The sequence below is a fragment of the Psammomys obesus genome, unplaced genomic scaffold (assembly GCF_907164565.1).
Source record: "Psammomys obesus unplaced genomic scaffold, mPsaObe1.curated_primary_1811, whole genome shotgun sequence".
NCBI lineage: Eukaryota > Metazoa > Chordata > Mammalia > Rodentia > Muridae > Psammomys > Psammomys obesus.
In genome coordinates, this window is record NW_026587032.1 from 2,703,072 (window position 1) to 2,720,229 (window position 17,158).

The 17,158-nt window shown below is 48.7% G+C and overlaps 1 protein-coding gene across 5 annotated transcripts in view; it reads left to right on the plus strand.

The window, feature by feature from the left end:
- Positions 1-17,158, plus strand: part of Acsl6 (acyl-CoA synthetase long chain family member 6) — a 61,859-nt gene that overhangs the window by 24,512 nt on the left and 20,189 nt on the right. For 3 of the 5 annotated variants that reach the window (XM_055602796.1, XM_055602797.1, XM_055602795.1), the window contains exons 6-15: positions 316-415; positions 1,107-1,285; positions 2,340-2,372; positions 3,992-4,043; positions 9,266-9,339; positions 11,267-11,344; positions 12,757-12,891; positions 13,332-13,466; positions 14,623-14,718; positions 15,822-15,894. In XM_055602796.1, coding sequence (XP_055458771.1) covers positions 316-415; positions 1,107-1,285; positions 2,340-2,372; positions 3,992-4,043; positions 9,266-9,339; positions 11,267-11,344; positions 12,757-12,891; positions 13,332-13,466; positions 14,623-14,718; positions 15,822-15,894 — 955 coding nt within the window. Of the gene's footprint in view, positions 1-315; positions 416-1,106; positions 1,286-2,339; positions 2,373-3,991; positions 4,044-9,265; positions 9,340-11,266; positions 11,345-11,401; positions 11,480-12,756; positions 12,892-13,331; positions 13,467-14,622; positions 14,719-15,821; positions 15,895-17,158 lie in introns of all 5 variants that reach the window. The other 2 variants (XM_055602794.1, XM_055602793.1) reach the window with 2 other exon arrangements.

Genomic DNA, 17,158 nt, shown 5'->3' on the forward strand with positions numbered 1-17,158 from the left:
GTTTCCACTCTTGGTAGAGCCTGGGGACTGAGACCAAAGCCATGGCACTACCACCTACGTGCCCAGTTCTTCCCTGCAGCGGGAATGGATGTCCTATCCAAGCTCCATCCACATTGTGCCTGGAGCCACAGGGAAGAAAAAGCCATGATGAAGAGGCCCATGCAGGATTTGGGCTGTTTGGACACGAAATCTAGGGGTTATACACTAGGGTAGCAAGCAGAGGTCTTTGGGTTATCCTTGGCACACACTGACTCACTCTCTGGACCTATCTTACCTCTTTTCCCTCTAACTCTACCTAACTTTGCATTTCTTTAGTGGATCATTGCAGAGCTGGCCTGCTACACATATTCCATGGTGGTAGTCCCACTCTATGATACCCTGGGCCCAGGGGCTATTTGCTACATCATCAATACAGGTGAGCCCCCCCTCCAGCCCCTCTCTCATAAGCAGCTAGCCCTCCAGCCGCCAGCCTCTTGGGCCATACTGATTGTTGGACATTCAGAAAAGCCGCTTTACTTCTGCTCTCAGAAAATCCTAAGGTATTATCCAGACCCAGTGGAACATGTCAGAAATCCCAGCACTTGGATAGTTGGAGGAAGAAGATCAGAAGTTTAAAGCCATCCTTGACTGCACAGCCAGTTGGAGAGCACCCTGGGACTCTATTTCACAATTAAACAAAACAAAACACTAGGGACTCACACGATTTCCCCTGAGTTGGCCTTCTGAGTCTAAACTGAGTCTAAAGCCTCCGTCCATAGGTCTGGGATGCCATGAGGAAGCCTCTCTCTATTTTCTAAGAGGCTATGGCCGTGCAAGGTTCCTACAGCTTGGCATCATCATTGCTATGGTGGTAAATATCCCAGGCAGACAGAGCTCATGGGGGCTATCTGAAGAAAAGCTGAACTATCTGCTTTAGGATGCTCCCTGGCCTTTGCCCTCAACTCCTCCTAGCACTCATGGCCCACATGATGCATGACCCTCATAGCCCATCCCACATGTTTATTTACATATGAGCTGGTATCACTATATCATGTCATGGCCTGTCATGTCCCATTCAGTCCCAGCCTACACCTGCTCAGCCTGACTCTCCCCTTTGGCCCCTGCAGCGGACATCTTCACAGTGATCGTGGATAAACCTCAGAAGGCTGTACTTCTGCTGGAGCACGTGGAGAGGAAGGAGACTCCAGGCCTCAAGCTGGTCATCCTCATGGAGCCATTTGAGGATGCCCTGAGAGAGAGAGGACAGAAGTGCGGGGTCAACATCAAGTCTATGAAGGCTATAGAGGTGAGAATCTGCATCTCGGGTGTTTGCTGGGTAATAGCTGGCTAGCTGCCAAGTCACAGCTGCCAGCAACCTGATCCTTGCATGCCTTAGGATGGCCACTCAGATTCATCTGCGGCAAGACAAGGTGGATTTGCAGGGAATGGTAGAGGAAGGCCTGGGGCTTGTGCTTACAGGCACCCTCTAGATTGAAACTTTGAGACCTGTCCAGCCAGTGGGCCCAGACACCAACAGACAGATGATGGCACCAGCCTGAGCCACTCCCATGGCCTCTTGAGCTTCCTCACTTGCAGAAGGTGTAAATGTGTGGATGCCACAGGACTTGATGATCCAGGAACCTGGGACGGTTCTTGTCAATAAGACCCAGACCCTCCCAGCAGCCATCATGATTAATTTTTCCGTATCTGACCACCTCAGAGGGATCAGATTGTGGCAGTGCATGAGCTAATAGAGTGATGCATGGCACCCTGGCCTCCTGGGACTCTGGTTTGCTCAGTAGCAGTTGACCCCGCTGTATGGCATACAGACCTCCCCTCCCCTCCCCCCAGGCCAAACCTTCCAGTTGTCCTCATGCCTCTCTTGGTCCTTTATTGCACCCATGACCCTGCGCTCTTTAACAAACCCTTGACATTAGCCACACCTGCCCTGGCAGCTCCTGCCTCCCCACTGTCCCCCACTGCTGACTGTTCATCTGGAAGCCTAGGTCATTCAGCCATTCTTTTGTGTATGTTTCCCAACATGTCCATAACTAAGTGATATGTATATAGCGCCTGGATTTTCCCTGAGTAGCAGGCTCCCCGTCTCTAGCACACGGGGTGGGCTTGCAGCCCCCCACCATCCTCCTTCCCGGGAGCCCCAGGCTGAAAAATATCTGAGGAGGGACCACTCTATTTGTCACAACAGCCCATGTCAGGTTAGGGATGCTAAGCTCTGCGCTCAGTATAAGAGCAAGGCCTACTGTGGTGAGTAATTTTGATTTTCTTTTTTAATTTATGACAATCTTTGAATGTTTTTAAAACAGCATTCTCTTTCTCTCTCTCTCTCTCTCTCTCTCTAGGACTGTGGCCAAGAGCATCACCATGCCCCCGTGGTAAGCTAATCTCCCAGCAGGCATTGGTAAGCCAGATAGTAAGTGAGGCTAGTCCTCTTGGAACCCCTCAGTGCACAGAGCTGGGTAGAGAGGCCAACAAGCTCCTCCATGTCAATACCTCCATGCTAGTAAGCAGCTCCTAAGTACAGCCTGTGAGTGCCTGCCCAGCTGCCCAGCACTGCTGTGGGCTGAGCGCCCAGGCAAGGATTGAGGGCAAGAGGCCGCTACTGGGAGAGAGACAAAAGGACATCCAGTCCTGGCCACCCTCGGTTCTCATGTAACATTTTCATGGGGAGGTCTTGGTCTTCTTTTTCTCCCTTGAATGCTATGAACCCCACAGAACACGAGATGGACAGAAACACCCAAGAACTAGAAGTATCCCTCATGGCCCAGGGGCTGGTGGCATCAGCTATCTTTGTTCTTGTTTTTGTTTTAAGTGTGTGTGTGTATGTGTGTGTGTGAGAGAGAGAGAGAGAGAGAGTATGTGTGTAGGTGTTTATACAAGTATATGTGAGCATGCGCATGTGTGTGTGTGCTCATGCCTGTTCATGTTTGCATGCATGCAGGTTTATACAGGGTATGTGAGTGAGTGGGACAGTCTGGTATCAGCTTCAACTGATTTTCTTCAGGCTCTGCTCTTTGAGACAGGGCCTTTCAACTGGCCTGGACCCTGGACAAGGCTGGCTGGCCAGGCTGCCCCATCAACCTAATGGTCTCTGCCTCCCAGCACCGAAATTACGAGCATGAGCCACCGCTGTAGACTTCTCCTTGTTCATTTTCATTCCCTGAGCTTTTCTGGGTGCCATCCCATGTGGTGCCTCCCAAGGTCAGGTTGCAGTGGCAGTCTCTGCCTTCTGGACTCAGTGTTGGAGGGAGGAGTTTCTCACAAGGTCTCCGGCTTCTTGGCCCTCTCTTTCTCAGTCTTCCCCACTCCCTCACCAGCCCTGCTGAGCTTTCTCACATCCGAGCCAGAGCAGGCCAGGGCTCTGCTTCCTAGAACCCTCCATGAGTACCCTGGGTATTTTTACATCTCCCCTGCCCCAGGCTCAGCCTCAGAGACCTGCTCCATGATTCTTCAGCATGTCCTGTGTCCAGCACCGTGGTGTCTGTGCCCAGAGAAGCCCCCACAGATGAAGAACCTCCCTTCATCTGGATGAATCTTGCTTGCTTTTATGTATCACATTACATGCTACCCCTTTAGGAAGCTGTTTCCTGTGTATACCTGGCCTCGGAGTGATCTTCGTGATCTAAGACCATGGACCCACTGCTGCAGCTAGGGCCTGGTGCAGAGCTTAGGAGGCTGTGAACAGCTCAACAGCAAGCCACACCTACTAGAAAGGAAGGGTCTTTGGCTTCTGCAGCCCAACCCCATGTCTAACACTGCTCAGGCTGGGGGAGGGGAAACAGAGCGAGGTGTGAGGTTGTAGGACACAATCTCATCTGTGTACTGTGCCTCTTTCCTCTTTTCCGGGTGTTCACCTGCCCATCGTTCCAACTGTGGTACACAGGAGTGTGTAACATGATGCCCCGCATGTCAGTCACTACAGCACAAACACAGGACTGGGTGGTAGAGGGGTCCCATGGCTCTCCCCAACATATGTCTTTTCTCACTCCTGCAGCCCCCCCAGCCTGATGACCTCTCCATCGTGTGCTTCACAAGTGGTACAACAGGTAAGCAGAGGTCCAGACGCCCCTGTTCTTGGCTGCCTGGCAGGAGACTTCAGGAATCTCTTGTGCCCTCTGTGGGGTAGACTGAGCCTGGTCCTTCTGTTCAGCTATTGCTGTTGGCTCCCTTCTGCTTCCTCCATTGGCCATGCTGGGCAAGGCAGGGCCGGGCAGCTGTAAACAGATGATGAGGCGACTCAGTGCCTCCTAGACCTGGGGCAATGGAGCCTAGGCAGCTGGGTCACAAACTATAGGCTGGACTCTGCTCACGGAGTCATTTCTTCATGGGAAATAGCTCTCCCCTCTGCTTTCTGCCCCTGCCTGGCCTTTGTGTCAGAGACCAGAGGAGTATGGACTCAAAAGCCCCTTACTACCCCTTGCTACAGTACTACAAGCCAATCACTTAAACCCTCTGCTGTCGCTGTCCCCCAAGTCTTCACTTGAGAGGGGGTGGTTAAAGATTCCAAATAAGGTGCGGGATGGGATATGCAAGGACAGGCCTACGCAAGACTGCCAAGAAGAAGACGTGAGCATAAATGACTTTGCTTGGTGCTGAGCAAGGGGTACACCAGCAAGAATAATCCAGAAACGCCTCCTGGAGAAGGTACAGATACAGCACTTTGCAGTCTGCAGAGCCCTGTCCCTGCTTCCCCTGTGAGGCTGGCCCCTCGGCACAGTCTGTGAGGCTAGCAGGTTTGACAGCAAACCAGCTCCACATGGAGGCACTGGGCCCAGCGTCCTGCTCTTTGAACCGCCTTCCCAGCGCCTTCTCACTGCTGCCTGCTTTGTCTGATGACTTACGAAATGTCTTGGTAGCTTTTCTATTGCTGTGATAAAACTCCATGACCAAGGCAACTTATGGAAGAAGGGACACACATAGGTTTGTGGTTCCAGAGAGTCCATGATGGTGGAGACAACAAGCCAATGGGTGGCAGACATGGTGACCAGAAGCCAGGAGCTGAGAGCTCCCACCCCACACTGCAAACCAGAAGCAGAGAAAGCAAACTAGCAACGGCATGAGTCTTTACACTCCCAAAGTCTGTCCCCAGTGACATACTTCCTCCAGCAAGGGAATACCCTGTAAGCTGCCCACACAGTGCCACCAACTGAGGACTAAGTATTCAAAAGCCTAAGACTATTGGAGACATTCTCATTCAAACCATCACTTGCTTCACCCTGAATGGACAAGAAGTTCCCAGCATTCACTTCCAGTCCAAGGACCAGCCAGCCTGATGATAGTTCTTAGCAGGCAGTGACCTGGGATCCCCCAACTAAACAGCATTTGGGAGACCCCTGACCAGCCACAAAGGCTGGATCATGCATGCCAGTAGGCCCTGAGGAGCGTGGCTTTATCAAATAGCAGATAGAAATGATTAGCTCAAGTGGGCTTAAAGATTAAAAAAAAACAAAACAAAACTATATTTTGCTAAATCCTTTCAGAAAAGTAATACAGACTCCGCCCTCCAGAGCCAGCCCGGAATTTTAAAATGCCCTTCAGGCTTATGTTGCTTTTAAAATTGTACTTCATGAAGTCTTTTTGGCGTTGAGTTTCATAGCCTGATTTCTCTCTCTCTCTCTCTCTCTCTCTCTCTCTCTCTCTTTCTTTCTTTCTTTCTCTCTTTCTGTCTTCTTTCTTTCTTCATATCTTTCTATCTTATTTATTTATTTGGTGACACGGTTTTGGGAAACAAGTCACTGCTGTCATTTTTAGCCTTGGTCCTCTTTGCCCTAAGTAACTTCAGGTTTTCAGTAGCTCACTTGATCAACGATGCTGCCCTTTTGTCTGGGGAAATACTTCATGCTGTTGAAATATGCTGTTGGCCAGCTGGAAAAGCTCAGCTGTTGTACCCAGTGCCTTCCCGACTGTGGACTCACATTGGAAGCTGGGCTGTCCTTACCTAGCTGTGTGGAGGGGCAGCGTGCATGGGACCGGAAAACTGATTGGAACTTACTGTTCTAGGCCTTTTGCTTTAAAGCCATGGCCAGTAGTAGCAGGCAGGTCTGAGAGAGCAAGCAGGCCTTTGGCCTGATACCATCCTGCCATCCTGCCGGACCACATACTCAGGCCTCCTTGGACTTAGGCTAAGCCTGTGTTGTGCCTCTTACATTCATCCTCTTGTCAGCATGTCATCCACACTTGTCCTCGATGTCATACATAGCCACCTGCTTGCTTTGCATGCCTAGTGTCTGGCTGTCAGCCTTGATGAAAGCTCTGCTATTCTTCTAGTGGGGGAATGTAGGAAATATGACCTAGCACTGACCTTTGGCAGAATCTTTCAGGAAGAGGTACTTCTAGCATGTAACAGGAATGTCCTAGAAACAGTCAGTGCTTTGGAGCCCTCATCAGGCCTGAAGAGAACAGAATTCGTTACTTCTATCTGGAACCAGCTTGTACCCAGTCACTGAAAAACACCTGCCAGTGCTCTGGCAGACACCTCAGCACTCTTGATTTTTGTAGCCTTGGAATCATGTGACCTCCCTTCTGCCTCAGTTTCCATAGATTTTAAGTGAATACGCTTCGTGCAAAGAGAGCTAGCCTCTGTGTGGGAGCCAAAAAATAGACAGCCAGCCTTGCGTCGATGAGACGTTGGCCTGGGTAGCTTAGTTTCTCGCTGAACGTGCAGCAAAGACAACTGCAGGAAAATCTGCACTTTGGTTCTGCAACCCAGATTGCTCATGGGTCTGTCCCAGATGATCTCTGTTCTCTGTGTGAGCAGGCAGAAAACTTTCTACACCCAGTTTAAAAGACATGCTGCCAGAGATGTAGACTGGTCCTGGATCCAAGCAGCAGGCACAGCTTTCCTGATGGCTTACCTCTCCCTTCCTAAGGAGACCTTTGTCATCAGCTCCCAGAATCTGTGATGAACACCTGCTTCTCCTTCAGCCCTTGGGCTCACACGGAGAGGTGACTTGTACAAATAATCTGAACACTTCTGGGACTATTTCAAGAGTTCTTTATGTTGTTCCTAAAGTGACATTTGAATCTGGAAGAAAATTTGTACTTCTAAAAGTTCTGAGCTTGGGCATTGTGCTGGAGAAGAGAAGGGCACAGAACCGAAGAACTGCCACCATTGCCAATTGGTGTGCGGCCTCAACCGAGAAGGTGGTACAGAATTTTCGTCAGCTTTCTCTCCCCATCCTCAGGCCTTCTGCTCATGTTTGTGATGATTGTGTGCACATCAGCCAGATCCACAGGCCCATAACTCTATGGCACAAGGATCTATTTTGTGATATTCCTACTCTATATCTGGTATCTGGAAAATGATCCTCAAAAACTTCCAGAACCTGAAGGTAAAACTTGCCAGGTGCCTGTCAGAATACCTTAAGGGCTCTGGGATTCTGGAGGATTCATATCTTGAGGGTCAACTAGGAGAGCAAACATGGGCTCAGGCCTGAGGGAACGCTGGGATAAAAAGCCAAGCACAGATGAGGCAGATCCTGTGGGTCTTTCTCTTTCCCAGTGGAAGACACTTTGACAACTACCTATTAGGAAAAAGAGTCACTTTTTATGTAACACATCCTTCTATGTCCCCAGAACCACATCCATCTATGTCCCCAGAACCCTCCTGTGGTTGATACCATGGATGAAAGCACCGGCACACAGGCTGAGACCTCACCTATCACACATCTGAGGCAAAGAGACGCCTCTGTCACTTGAATTAGAACATGAGGCTGTGACTGATGGCAACTGGGTCACCTGTAAGATGAGCAAGAAGGCCTCAGGGGATATGCTTATGAGGAGGAATTTATTTTTATCTCTGTTACTTGATCAGGGAAGGAAGTTCTCTCTTTCTGCCCCTGGATAAATGTCTTCCTGGTCACTATTGGACAATAAGGTGGTCCCGGGGTCACCATAAGCCATAGAGTTGAATTCAGAAACAGGGTGTAAGTCCAAACTAGGAGCCAGTAGGCTTCATCAGGACCTCCCTGACCCTATGGGCTTGGCATGGGAAGAAGGCACAATCCCCCATCCTTCTCCCCTCTGTGCTTCTGCACCCCAACCTTGTTAGTGGCATCTCTGCCCTCTCCCACCAGGTTTGACACGGAGGATCAAGAACAAGGAACTGGGTTGTAGATGTCAGGAGATGGTTGAGGGAAAATGTCTAAAACTTATGCTTTCATCGATGGGTGTTTTTCTGAGTTCTGACATAGGTAGTACCTCTCCTGGGCTATCTGAACCCTCCTCCACCACATCCTAACTCTGTAACTCCTCCTCCAATTTTGTGGGCTGGGAGGGTGGATCAGTTTCCTTTCTCACTGATGTGGCAAGATGCTTGACAAATGCAGCTCAGGGAAAGAAGAAAACAAGGTTTTATCTTGGCTTATAATTTAAGAAAGGATAGAGACCGTCGTGATGGGAAGACAAGGCAGTGGGAGCTGAGGCAGCTGGTCACGTTACATCCACTGTCAGGAAGCAGACAGAAACGGATGCTGGTGCTCCTCCCTCTTCTTTTCATTCACTCCAGGATCCCAGCCCATGGGATGGCCCTGCCTTTTATTTAGGGTGGGGCTTCCCATCTCAGCCAAATCTCCCTGAAAATGGCCTCGTTCAGCTGCCCAAAGGATTGTTTCCTAGGTGATCCCAAATCCTGTCCAAATTAACCATCTCAGTGAGGCTCCTCGCCTCCTGGCAGACCAGCCTGCTGAACAGATTCCTCCAACCCAGCGCCCTCTCTGCCACCTCAGGCTGACTCCTGACTGTAGACTGCCTCCCGCCTCTGGGGTCCAGGACTTGTTTGACCTGTTTGTAACCATTGGGCCTTCTCTCTCTTCTCACGGGTCTCCCTAGATCCTGTTAGCATCTGTGTGATCTTAGGTTTCAGGATTTAGGGAGAAGACTTGAAGTATTAATGCAACCCTCTCCAAAGAAAGCCTCCTCACAAGTTTCGCTCCTTTCTCCCCTTTTTGTTTTTATTTTGAGGCAAAATTCACATAGCACACCCTCTTTATAAAACAGAGTCTAAGACTAGTCCAGGCTGGCCTTGAACCCACAGAAATTCTCCCGCCTCAGCCTTCAGAGAACTGAGAGTACAATTGTGAGCTACCATGTCCAGCTTAAATTGACCATTTAGAAAAGTGTTGTTAAATCCTCTGGCACTTGTTTTATTTATTTTGCGTAGGAGTTGGGTACACCATGCCATAGTATACCATGCTACAGTACATACGTGGAGGTCAAAGGATAATGTTCAGGCTCCTAAGTAACACCTTTTCTTGCCTTCTGTTTTCAGGGAACCCCAAAGGTGCGATGCTCACCCATGGGAACGTGGTGGCCGATTTCTCAGGCTTTCTGAAAGTGACAGAGGTGAATAAAGTGCCCTTCCTATGCAGGTGTTTCTTGAGGACACACTTGAAGTTCTACTAACAGGGGTGTCCGGCCTTTCCATAGCACCACGTGACTCTCTCATCGTCAAATGCGTTGGACCATATTCCTAGTCATCCTGAGACGAACATGGTGCGAGGGCCACAGATCAGAGGTGTTAGGGTTGTGTTTTGTTGTTGTCCATTATTGTAGGATTTATAATCTGGGCAGCTGCTTGCAGACAAGAGTTTCTGTAGTCAATAGAACACTGTCACTTTTACAACCACTTTTAACCCCCCAGTACTGTTTGTTTTGGTTTGGTTTTTTGGTTGGGGTCTCACTATGTATTCCAAGCTGGCTTCAAATACCTGATGCTCCTGCCTCAGTCTTCCAGATGCTGGGATTTCAAGCACAAACTATCATACTAGCTTTCAACTCCAATGTAGAAATGATCCATACCCCAACATTCACATGATATAAAAAAAAAAAAAAAAAAACAAAAAAAACAAAAAAAAAACACTTTAAGAGCGCAGGGTGGGGGATGGGGAGCATGTAAACTTGTTTTTCATTTTTTACTTAAAAAAAAAAGTAACGAGATCCCTGAGCTCCTGTATGTACCTTTATTTCAGAAGTAAGTCTCATTGACTTGTGTGTCAAGCAGGCCAGGGTTTAATTTGGTCGTTTTGTGTTTAAGGACTACTAGAGTCTGAGAAACAGCGGCAGCTGCTAATTGTAAGGCTGTACTTAAAGGTAACTGGAAAGTCCACAAAGCTCGCTTTCTTGGTCTGACAAAAGCATGTTAGTGTTTATAAACTGCTAAGGAAGGAGGAGCTGCCCCAGGTGGGGTGAGTACCTGCTGTAGCTTCCTTCAGGAGAAAGGATGCCAGGCCCTTTCTCCACCGTGGAAACTGTCTCTCTCTGAGCATGGGCTACATGGTACTGCGAAGCATATGCTCCGAACACTGAGATGCCTTGGTGGGAAACTGAGGCATGGCTGCTGGCTGAGATCAGGTTCAGAGCCATGATCCAGGATCTAAAGTTTGTCCAAGTCGGTTCAAAAGGCAAAAGGAGAGTGAAGCGTTCTGTGACACGACAGAGAACAGTTAGGTCCCACTGAGGAAGTGCCCACCCTTTACTGGACAGAACAGTCAGTGTCTCTGGGGCCAGTCCCATCTGGGAGCCAGCCATGGGCTAGTGCCCAGCCTGAGTAGTCCCCTTTAAGGAGGGCCCTGATTCCCAGCTGTGGCTTGGAAGGCTGTGTCTGGCACCTGTTTGCGGCTTGGCCTCTTCTCTTCTGCCACCCGCCCAGAACTCAGCCCAACTGGCACAAATGAGGTATACGACTCTCTGAGCCATTTTCTCTACGTGGCCTAAAAGTGCCATCAAGCCAAGAGCATGCGAATCTCTACTCAGTAGCCCAGGGAGACTGCAACAGATGTTACAGGAAGGATGGGGAGGGCAGAGAGAGGCAGGCTGACGCCAACACCAACAGACAGTCTACAAGAGAGGCGCAGGCTGTCCTGAGAGGAGACTTCCCTGCGGAGCCTGGCTCTGCTGGTTTATGTGTGCTTCATGTGGCTCTTTGCTTCTGCAGATAACCTACACCCACTGGCGCTGCGACCTAACACTTCGCTTCCTATGCTGCCTCTCTCTCTCTCTCTCTCTCTCTTTCTCTCTCTCTCCCCCTCTCTCCCTTTCTCTCCCTCTGTCCCTCCCCTCTCCCTTCTCCACCTTTCCTCCCCACCTCCTCCTCTCTCTCATCATTTTTTTTCCTCTCTTCTCACCTCTCTCTGTCCTCATCCTCCCTCTCCCCCACTCCCTGTCCACCCCTCCCCCCAGGACCATTTTTCTCTTTATTGTTTTATGACTCTCTCGTTGTCTTCCTGTCAGTGTTTCTTTCCTTTCTGTCTCCCATGCCCGTCACCTGCAGAAAGTGATCTTTCCGAGACAGGACGATGTGCTCATCTCCTTCCTGCCTCTGGCTCACATGTTTGAGAGAGTGATCCAGGTAAGACACCTGCCCGGCTGACCGGGACTTGCCTGGGCTCCTTGTGTTTTCTTGCAGAGTCAGTGGGCTCCCACTTGTGCGGATGTGCACTTTTCCTATTTGCCTTTAGCACACATGTTTGAGCGAATGGTGCAGGTAAGGCCCTGGCATCAGAGAGGCGCCCTCTGTGCCCAGAACCTACACTTACAGCAGGGTATCACTTGTCACCTGTCACTGGTATGAAGTAGGACTAACTGTTCCATTCTTAGAAGATAGCACAGGGGGCCAGAGGGATCGGAGGACCTTGGCCACCCCACCTATCCTTCCTGAGAGCAGTGGGTGCTTCAGGACCCACCCAGACCCACCTCGCCTTTCTCACAGACACACTTCGGCTGGGAGAAGGCCTGGTTGGTGGCATCTGTTCCAAGAGCATGACAGATTCAGAGACGTGCTTTGCCACCCCCAGCTCTGTGGTACTGCTCTGTGACTACCAACATGCTTCTGTTCCATAACTCACAAACTCCTAAAAGACAGATTAAGCAGTAAAGTCATAGCATCAAACTGCCATGGCTCCTAGGGCTATAGATCTGGACAATGTAAGACTGGCCCTGAGACAGAGCAAAGGGAGGAATCCATATAGGGTGGTGGAGTCAGAGAATTTTCCATGCGCATGCCACTCAAAGGACCAGCCTGTGGATAACATACATCTTTCAAGTACATTTCTGCTCTGTCTGGCGGGGAGATATGGTATCACAGGGCTTGCTTTCTACCTCCCTGGGCCTGTGTTAGAATGCCAGCCATTATTGTCGGCCAGCTTTATACAGCCGGGCACTTTACCTCTCTGAGCTTTGCATTCGTCTCCCACCAGTGGTCATGCTAGAAACACCACCTTCCTTAAAGGAATGGCCTGGGTACTAAAGAACAGAGCACATATAAGGCCCCTCACACGCTTCTGGCCCCATAGGAGCCAGCCCTGAACCCCTGGTCTCCTACCAGCCCTAATACCCCAAGAGAATGGCACAACCTTCCACAGTTGCTGAGCTGTCTCTGGGAAATCCAGAGCCTCTCTAGGGGCCTGGAGTAGAGCCATTTATGGAGTGTAGATAATAGAACACTCCCTAGATCTGAGTTTCCGGAGTGGGATGGGGTGGCTCATGTCTAGGGTTGAGAGTGGGCTTGAAGAGGCAGGCGCCAGCAAGAATGGCTGCTTTGGCATCATTACATTCGGCCTTCTCCCTATGCCTGGTTAGAACTTAATACAAAGGTTCTGGGTGGGTGGGCCACTCATTTGTCACTCGGTGTCTTATGGAAGCAGCCAGAGATGGGTGGGAGTCCTGGTTTTCTCCATAGAGGGCCAGACTCTGGATAGCTCTAGCTTGCAGCCAGGAGTGCCCACCCTACATGACTCCCACTTTCTTATTTTCTTCCTTCAGTCTGTTGTCTACTGCCATGGAGGTCGTGTGGGATTTTTCCAGGGAGACATCCGCCTTCTCTCAGAAGACATGAAAGCCCTCCGCCCCACCATCTTCCCTGTGGTCCCACGGCTGCTGAATCGGATGTATGACAAGGTGAGTTCCACAGACTGGAAGGTTCATGTTTGCTAGTGTGGACAAAATCTGGGGTCCCAGGCAGGCTTTCCTTCCCTCCAACCCAGGTCGGAAAACTTGCCTCCTTCCTAGGTCCTCTAACTCTTCCCTATGCTTCCTTCTCTTCTTTTCTTCCAGCCTCTAAAACTCTGGTTAAAGAGATCTTCCCTTCCTTCCCTTCCCTTCTTCGCCTCCCCTCCCCTTTCCTCCCTCCTTTCCACCCTATCTCCTTCCCATCTCCAAAATGTACCACTTGATAGTGGGAACCTTCAGCCTCATGCCACTAATCCAGTGACCTCTCATAAGGACACACTGGAACAGGGGTCGTTTGCTAGCCAGTCTATACCCTCTTCCAGGGCACAGGCTGTGTTTGGAGGAAGCTAGCGAAGCTCTGACAGCTGTCTCCCGCTTGTGCTCCTCAGATCTTCCACCAGGCGGACACCTCATTAAAGCGCTGGCTCCTGGAGTTTGCAGCAAAGCGCAAGCAGGCCGAGGTTCAGAGTGGAATCATCAGAAACAACAGTATCTGGGATGAACTCTTCTTTAATAAGATTCAGGTAAAGAAACAAGGCTGCGGGGTCTAGAGTGAAACTGTGCCTGGCGGATGATCTCAAAGGAAAAAAATGGAGATTTGTTAAAAAGTAACCAGCAAGAAGGACCCCCACGTTGTCAGTGGTCCAGTGGATGGCCTCACACCCATTCATATATGGGAAGCACAAGCTAGACTCCGTAGAATGTTAAACAAACAAACAAAAAAAAAAAAAAAAAAAGAGAACAGGAAGTTGGGTGAGAAATGAGGGAGTCAGGGGTGGACCTGGTGGAATTAACAGGATAAGTGGGAAATGAATGTGGTATGAGATTCTCAAAAAATTAATTAAAATATCATATATACATACATATTTAAAAGGTCCTTAGAAAGTAGGTACTCTGGCTTCCACCTTGCCTGGATGCTCAGGCCATTGCTCCACCCAGATACCACTGGGACCTGCAGTCCTGGGCTTCTTCTTGCCATTCCTAGTAAACTGGCTATGGTGTGCTATCAACAAAAAACACTTACCTCTCACCAGATGAACAGGAGTCTTCTTTCCCTTTTCTGGTGTCTTATCCCTTCAGCCTCTCCCAAATCAGGCCATTCCAGAAATGCCTCTTGCTGTATCGCCACCACAGCCCCCACGCTCTGCACCACCCAAGGAATCTAGTTCATGGGTTGTATCAACTCACTTTTTTTTTTTTTATCTTGCTGTTCTGTTTTTAGCCATGAAAATTAATATTTAAAACTCTCTTGGCTCAACTTACAGAAACAAAGTGTTTCAAGTATCCTCTGTCCTCTGCAGAACATAGTAAATAAAGCATAGTATTGATTTGTATATGAGAAAAAGACGATGCCATTAAAATAGAAGTTGGAGAAAATTGTCTTAAGTAATTGTTTTGGAGGCCTGTGAATAATGGGAGAGTGAGAAAGTAGCTGACTCATTTTAGGAGGGAGAAGCATGGTATTTAAAAACTACCTCATGGAATGATGGCACTTGTCTAGAAATGGTGACAGAATTGGACATACTGTGGGCTAAGTTGCTGACTGATCAAATTTATTAGGAAGCTATGTGCTTTCTTCCTGATCTGAGCCCCAGCATCCAGGTGCAGCTGCTGAAAGCCGACCTTGAATGAGAATCATCTCAAATGTCGCCATCTTTGACAGCTTCTCTCTTCCCGCAGGCCAGTCTTGGTGGGCACGTGAGAATGATTGTTACTGGAGCAGCCCCCGCATCACCAACAGTCCTGGGATTCCTACGAGCAGCTCTGGGGTGCCAGGTATCATCCTCCAGGGCCTTCCTCAGGGGTGGAGGGATGTGTGCTAGGCAGTGAAGCTGTTATACTCTCCACTGTACAAAGATCCCAGTATATCCATGCTAGGAGAATCCTTTACTGGGGACCTTGAAAGTTTTAACAAAGGGGAAAGGAATTAAATGAACTATAAACACAGTTATAGTTAGGGGCTGGAGAAATGACTCAATGATTAAGAATGCTTCCTGGTCTTCCAGAGGACCTGAGGTCAATTTCCAGCAACCACATGGTGGTTCACAACTTTCTGTGACTCCAGTTCCAGGAAATCCAGTGCCCTCTTCTGACCTCACTGTCACTGCACACACATGGCGCCCACATACATATACTCAGTCACATGTACACACATGAAATAAATGTTTTTAAAGTATATAAATGCATCCTTAGTGTGCTGGAGACTCTGTACTGTGCTGCCTTGCCTCTCTGCTCGCTACAGCCTTCAAAACATCTCCCGTCTCAATGCCAGAGCATCAGGGAGAAGAGCCTATCTGTGTGCTATTGTTTGATTATCTCTAAGAGCAAGCAAGCAAGCAAGCAAGCAAGCAAGCAAGCAAGCAAGCAAAAACACAAACAAACAAAACCATCCCTTAATTTATCCATTCACTTAAAATCTGTCAAGTTCCTGAAGAGGCAGGGCATTGTGTCATGGCTGCAGTGGGGTTTCAAGGGAAGTTAAACATGTCTGTTTCTTAAGAATAGTGCTTAAATCTTTATGCTTTAGATGCTGTGAGCACCAGTGTCTGGAAAGGAATGTCAAAGATAAAATCAGACCTGTAGGACATCTAGAATATTTCTTGAATATGCATTTATCCAAGTGAAAATAGAGCCTCTGGTTGAAATTTGGCCAAGAAACCTTTATTCCAAACCACACAACCTGAATGTTCATGGCCAAAAGCAGCAACATAGCCCTGCTGTGTTTAGTGACACCGGAGTCAGCTCTCGGGGCTCCAGGCCCCCACCATCCTCAGCCAGGAGCAGCACACAGTCAGTGGGAGTCAAGCTGGGCAAGAAGGGCCACCAAAGAGCTCTGGGACAGTGTGGCCCGCATCATGGTGTCTGTGTTTTCCTTGAAGGTCTATGAAGGCTATGGGCAAACTGAATGCACAGCTGGCTGCACCTTCACAACACCAGGGGACTGGACATCAGGTAGGAGAGCTTGCAGCGGGGATTGCTGGATGCCAGAACTGGGGGTGGTGTCTGCGTTGTGGTACTGTGGATCTTTGTCACTTTGTTGCAGTTTTTTGCATCTCCTTCCTTTGTATTTTCCCTATTTTAAAATGTTTATTTGTAATTTCAATTGCATTTATTTACTGACTTTGTTTATGTGTGTGCGCATCTTTCCACACACCATGGTATTCATGTGGAAGGCAGAGGACAACTTTCAGGAGTTTTGTTTTTGTTTTTTCATTTCTCCTTCCACCCTGTGTATTTCTGGATCAAACAGATTTTTCAGGCTTGGCAGCAAGCATCTTTGCCCACTGGTTTTTCTCAAAAGCCTGTCCTGCTTTTTTGTTTTGTCTTGCTTTGTTTGTATAAATAAATAGAAGTTGTAAAAATGTAAATCACATGCTAGAACCCCACTTGGTAAATGCTTATAGTACCAGCACAGCGAGTTTTATAGATTCTTACATAACCACACCGCCTTGCTTCCAGTTATTTTAGAACTGTTTTTTTTTAATAGAATGGAACAGACACTTCTCTCGTTTAAAAAAAATGTATGTGTATGAGTGCTTTGCCTGCCTGAGCATATGTGCATAATGTGTGTATCTGGTACCTGCAGGGACCAGAATATAGTTTTGGGTCCCCTGGAGCTAGGGTTACAGGTTGTTGTGAGCCGCTAATTGCATGTTGGAAGTCAAGCCCCAGTCCTTTTGGAAGAATGGTGAGTGGTCAGCTGCTAAGCCATGTCTCCAGCAGCCCTGAGGACTATGGGTCTCCTGAGATGTACCTTGTGGCAGTGGCAACCTCAGAAAGGAGGAGGTCCACACACACGCCTCTAGGCAGACAAGAAGTAGGTCCACAGTAGTTAGCCTGGAAGGATCACCCATCACTGCCTTCAGACTAGGCACTGAACAAACTCGGAAAGCACTCAGCCAAAGAATTCTTTTGGCCTCTTTCCCCTGGGGCCATTGTTTGTGCTTACATTTGAGGAGATGCAAGCACAAGCTGGAAAATTTGGAATGATGTGCATGCAAAAAAAATGACAGTTAATGCAATAGTATTTCATAGCATCTTGCAACATGATAGGGAGACTCAAACTGGGAACTGCATTTGACTGAACCAGCTAAGGAGTGTTTTAGTTTTAGTTTTAGTTTTGTTTTTAATTACACTCAAGCTGGATAAAGACTGCTTCCTATATAAGCCTTTTGGTCACTCTACTGCTGACAGACATTCTTCAGGAAACATGCTC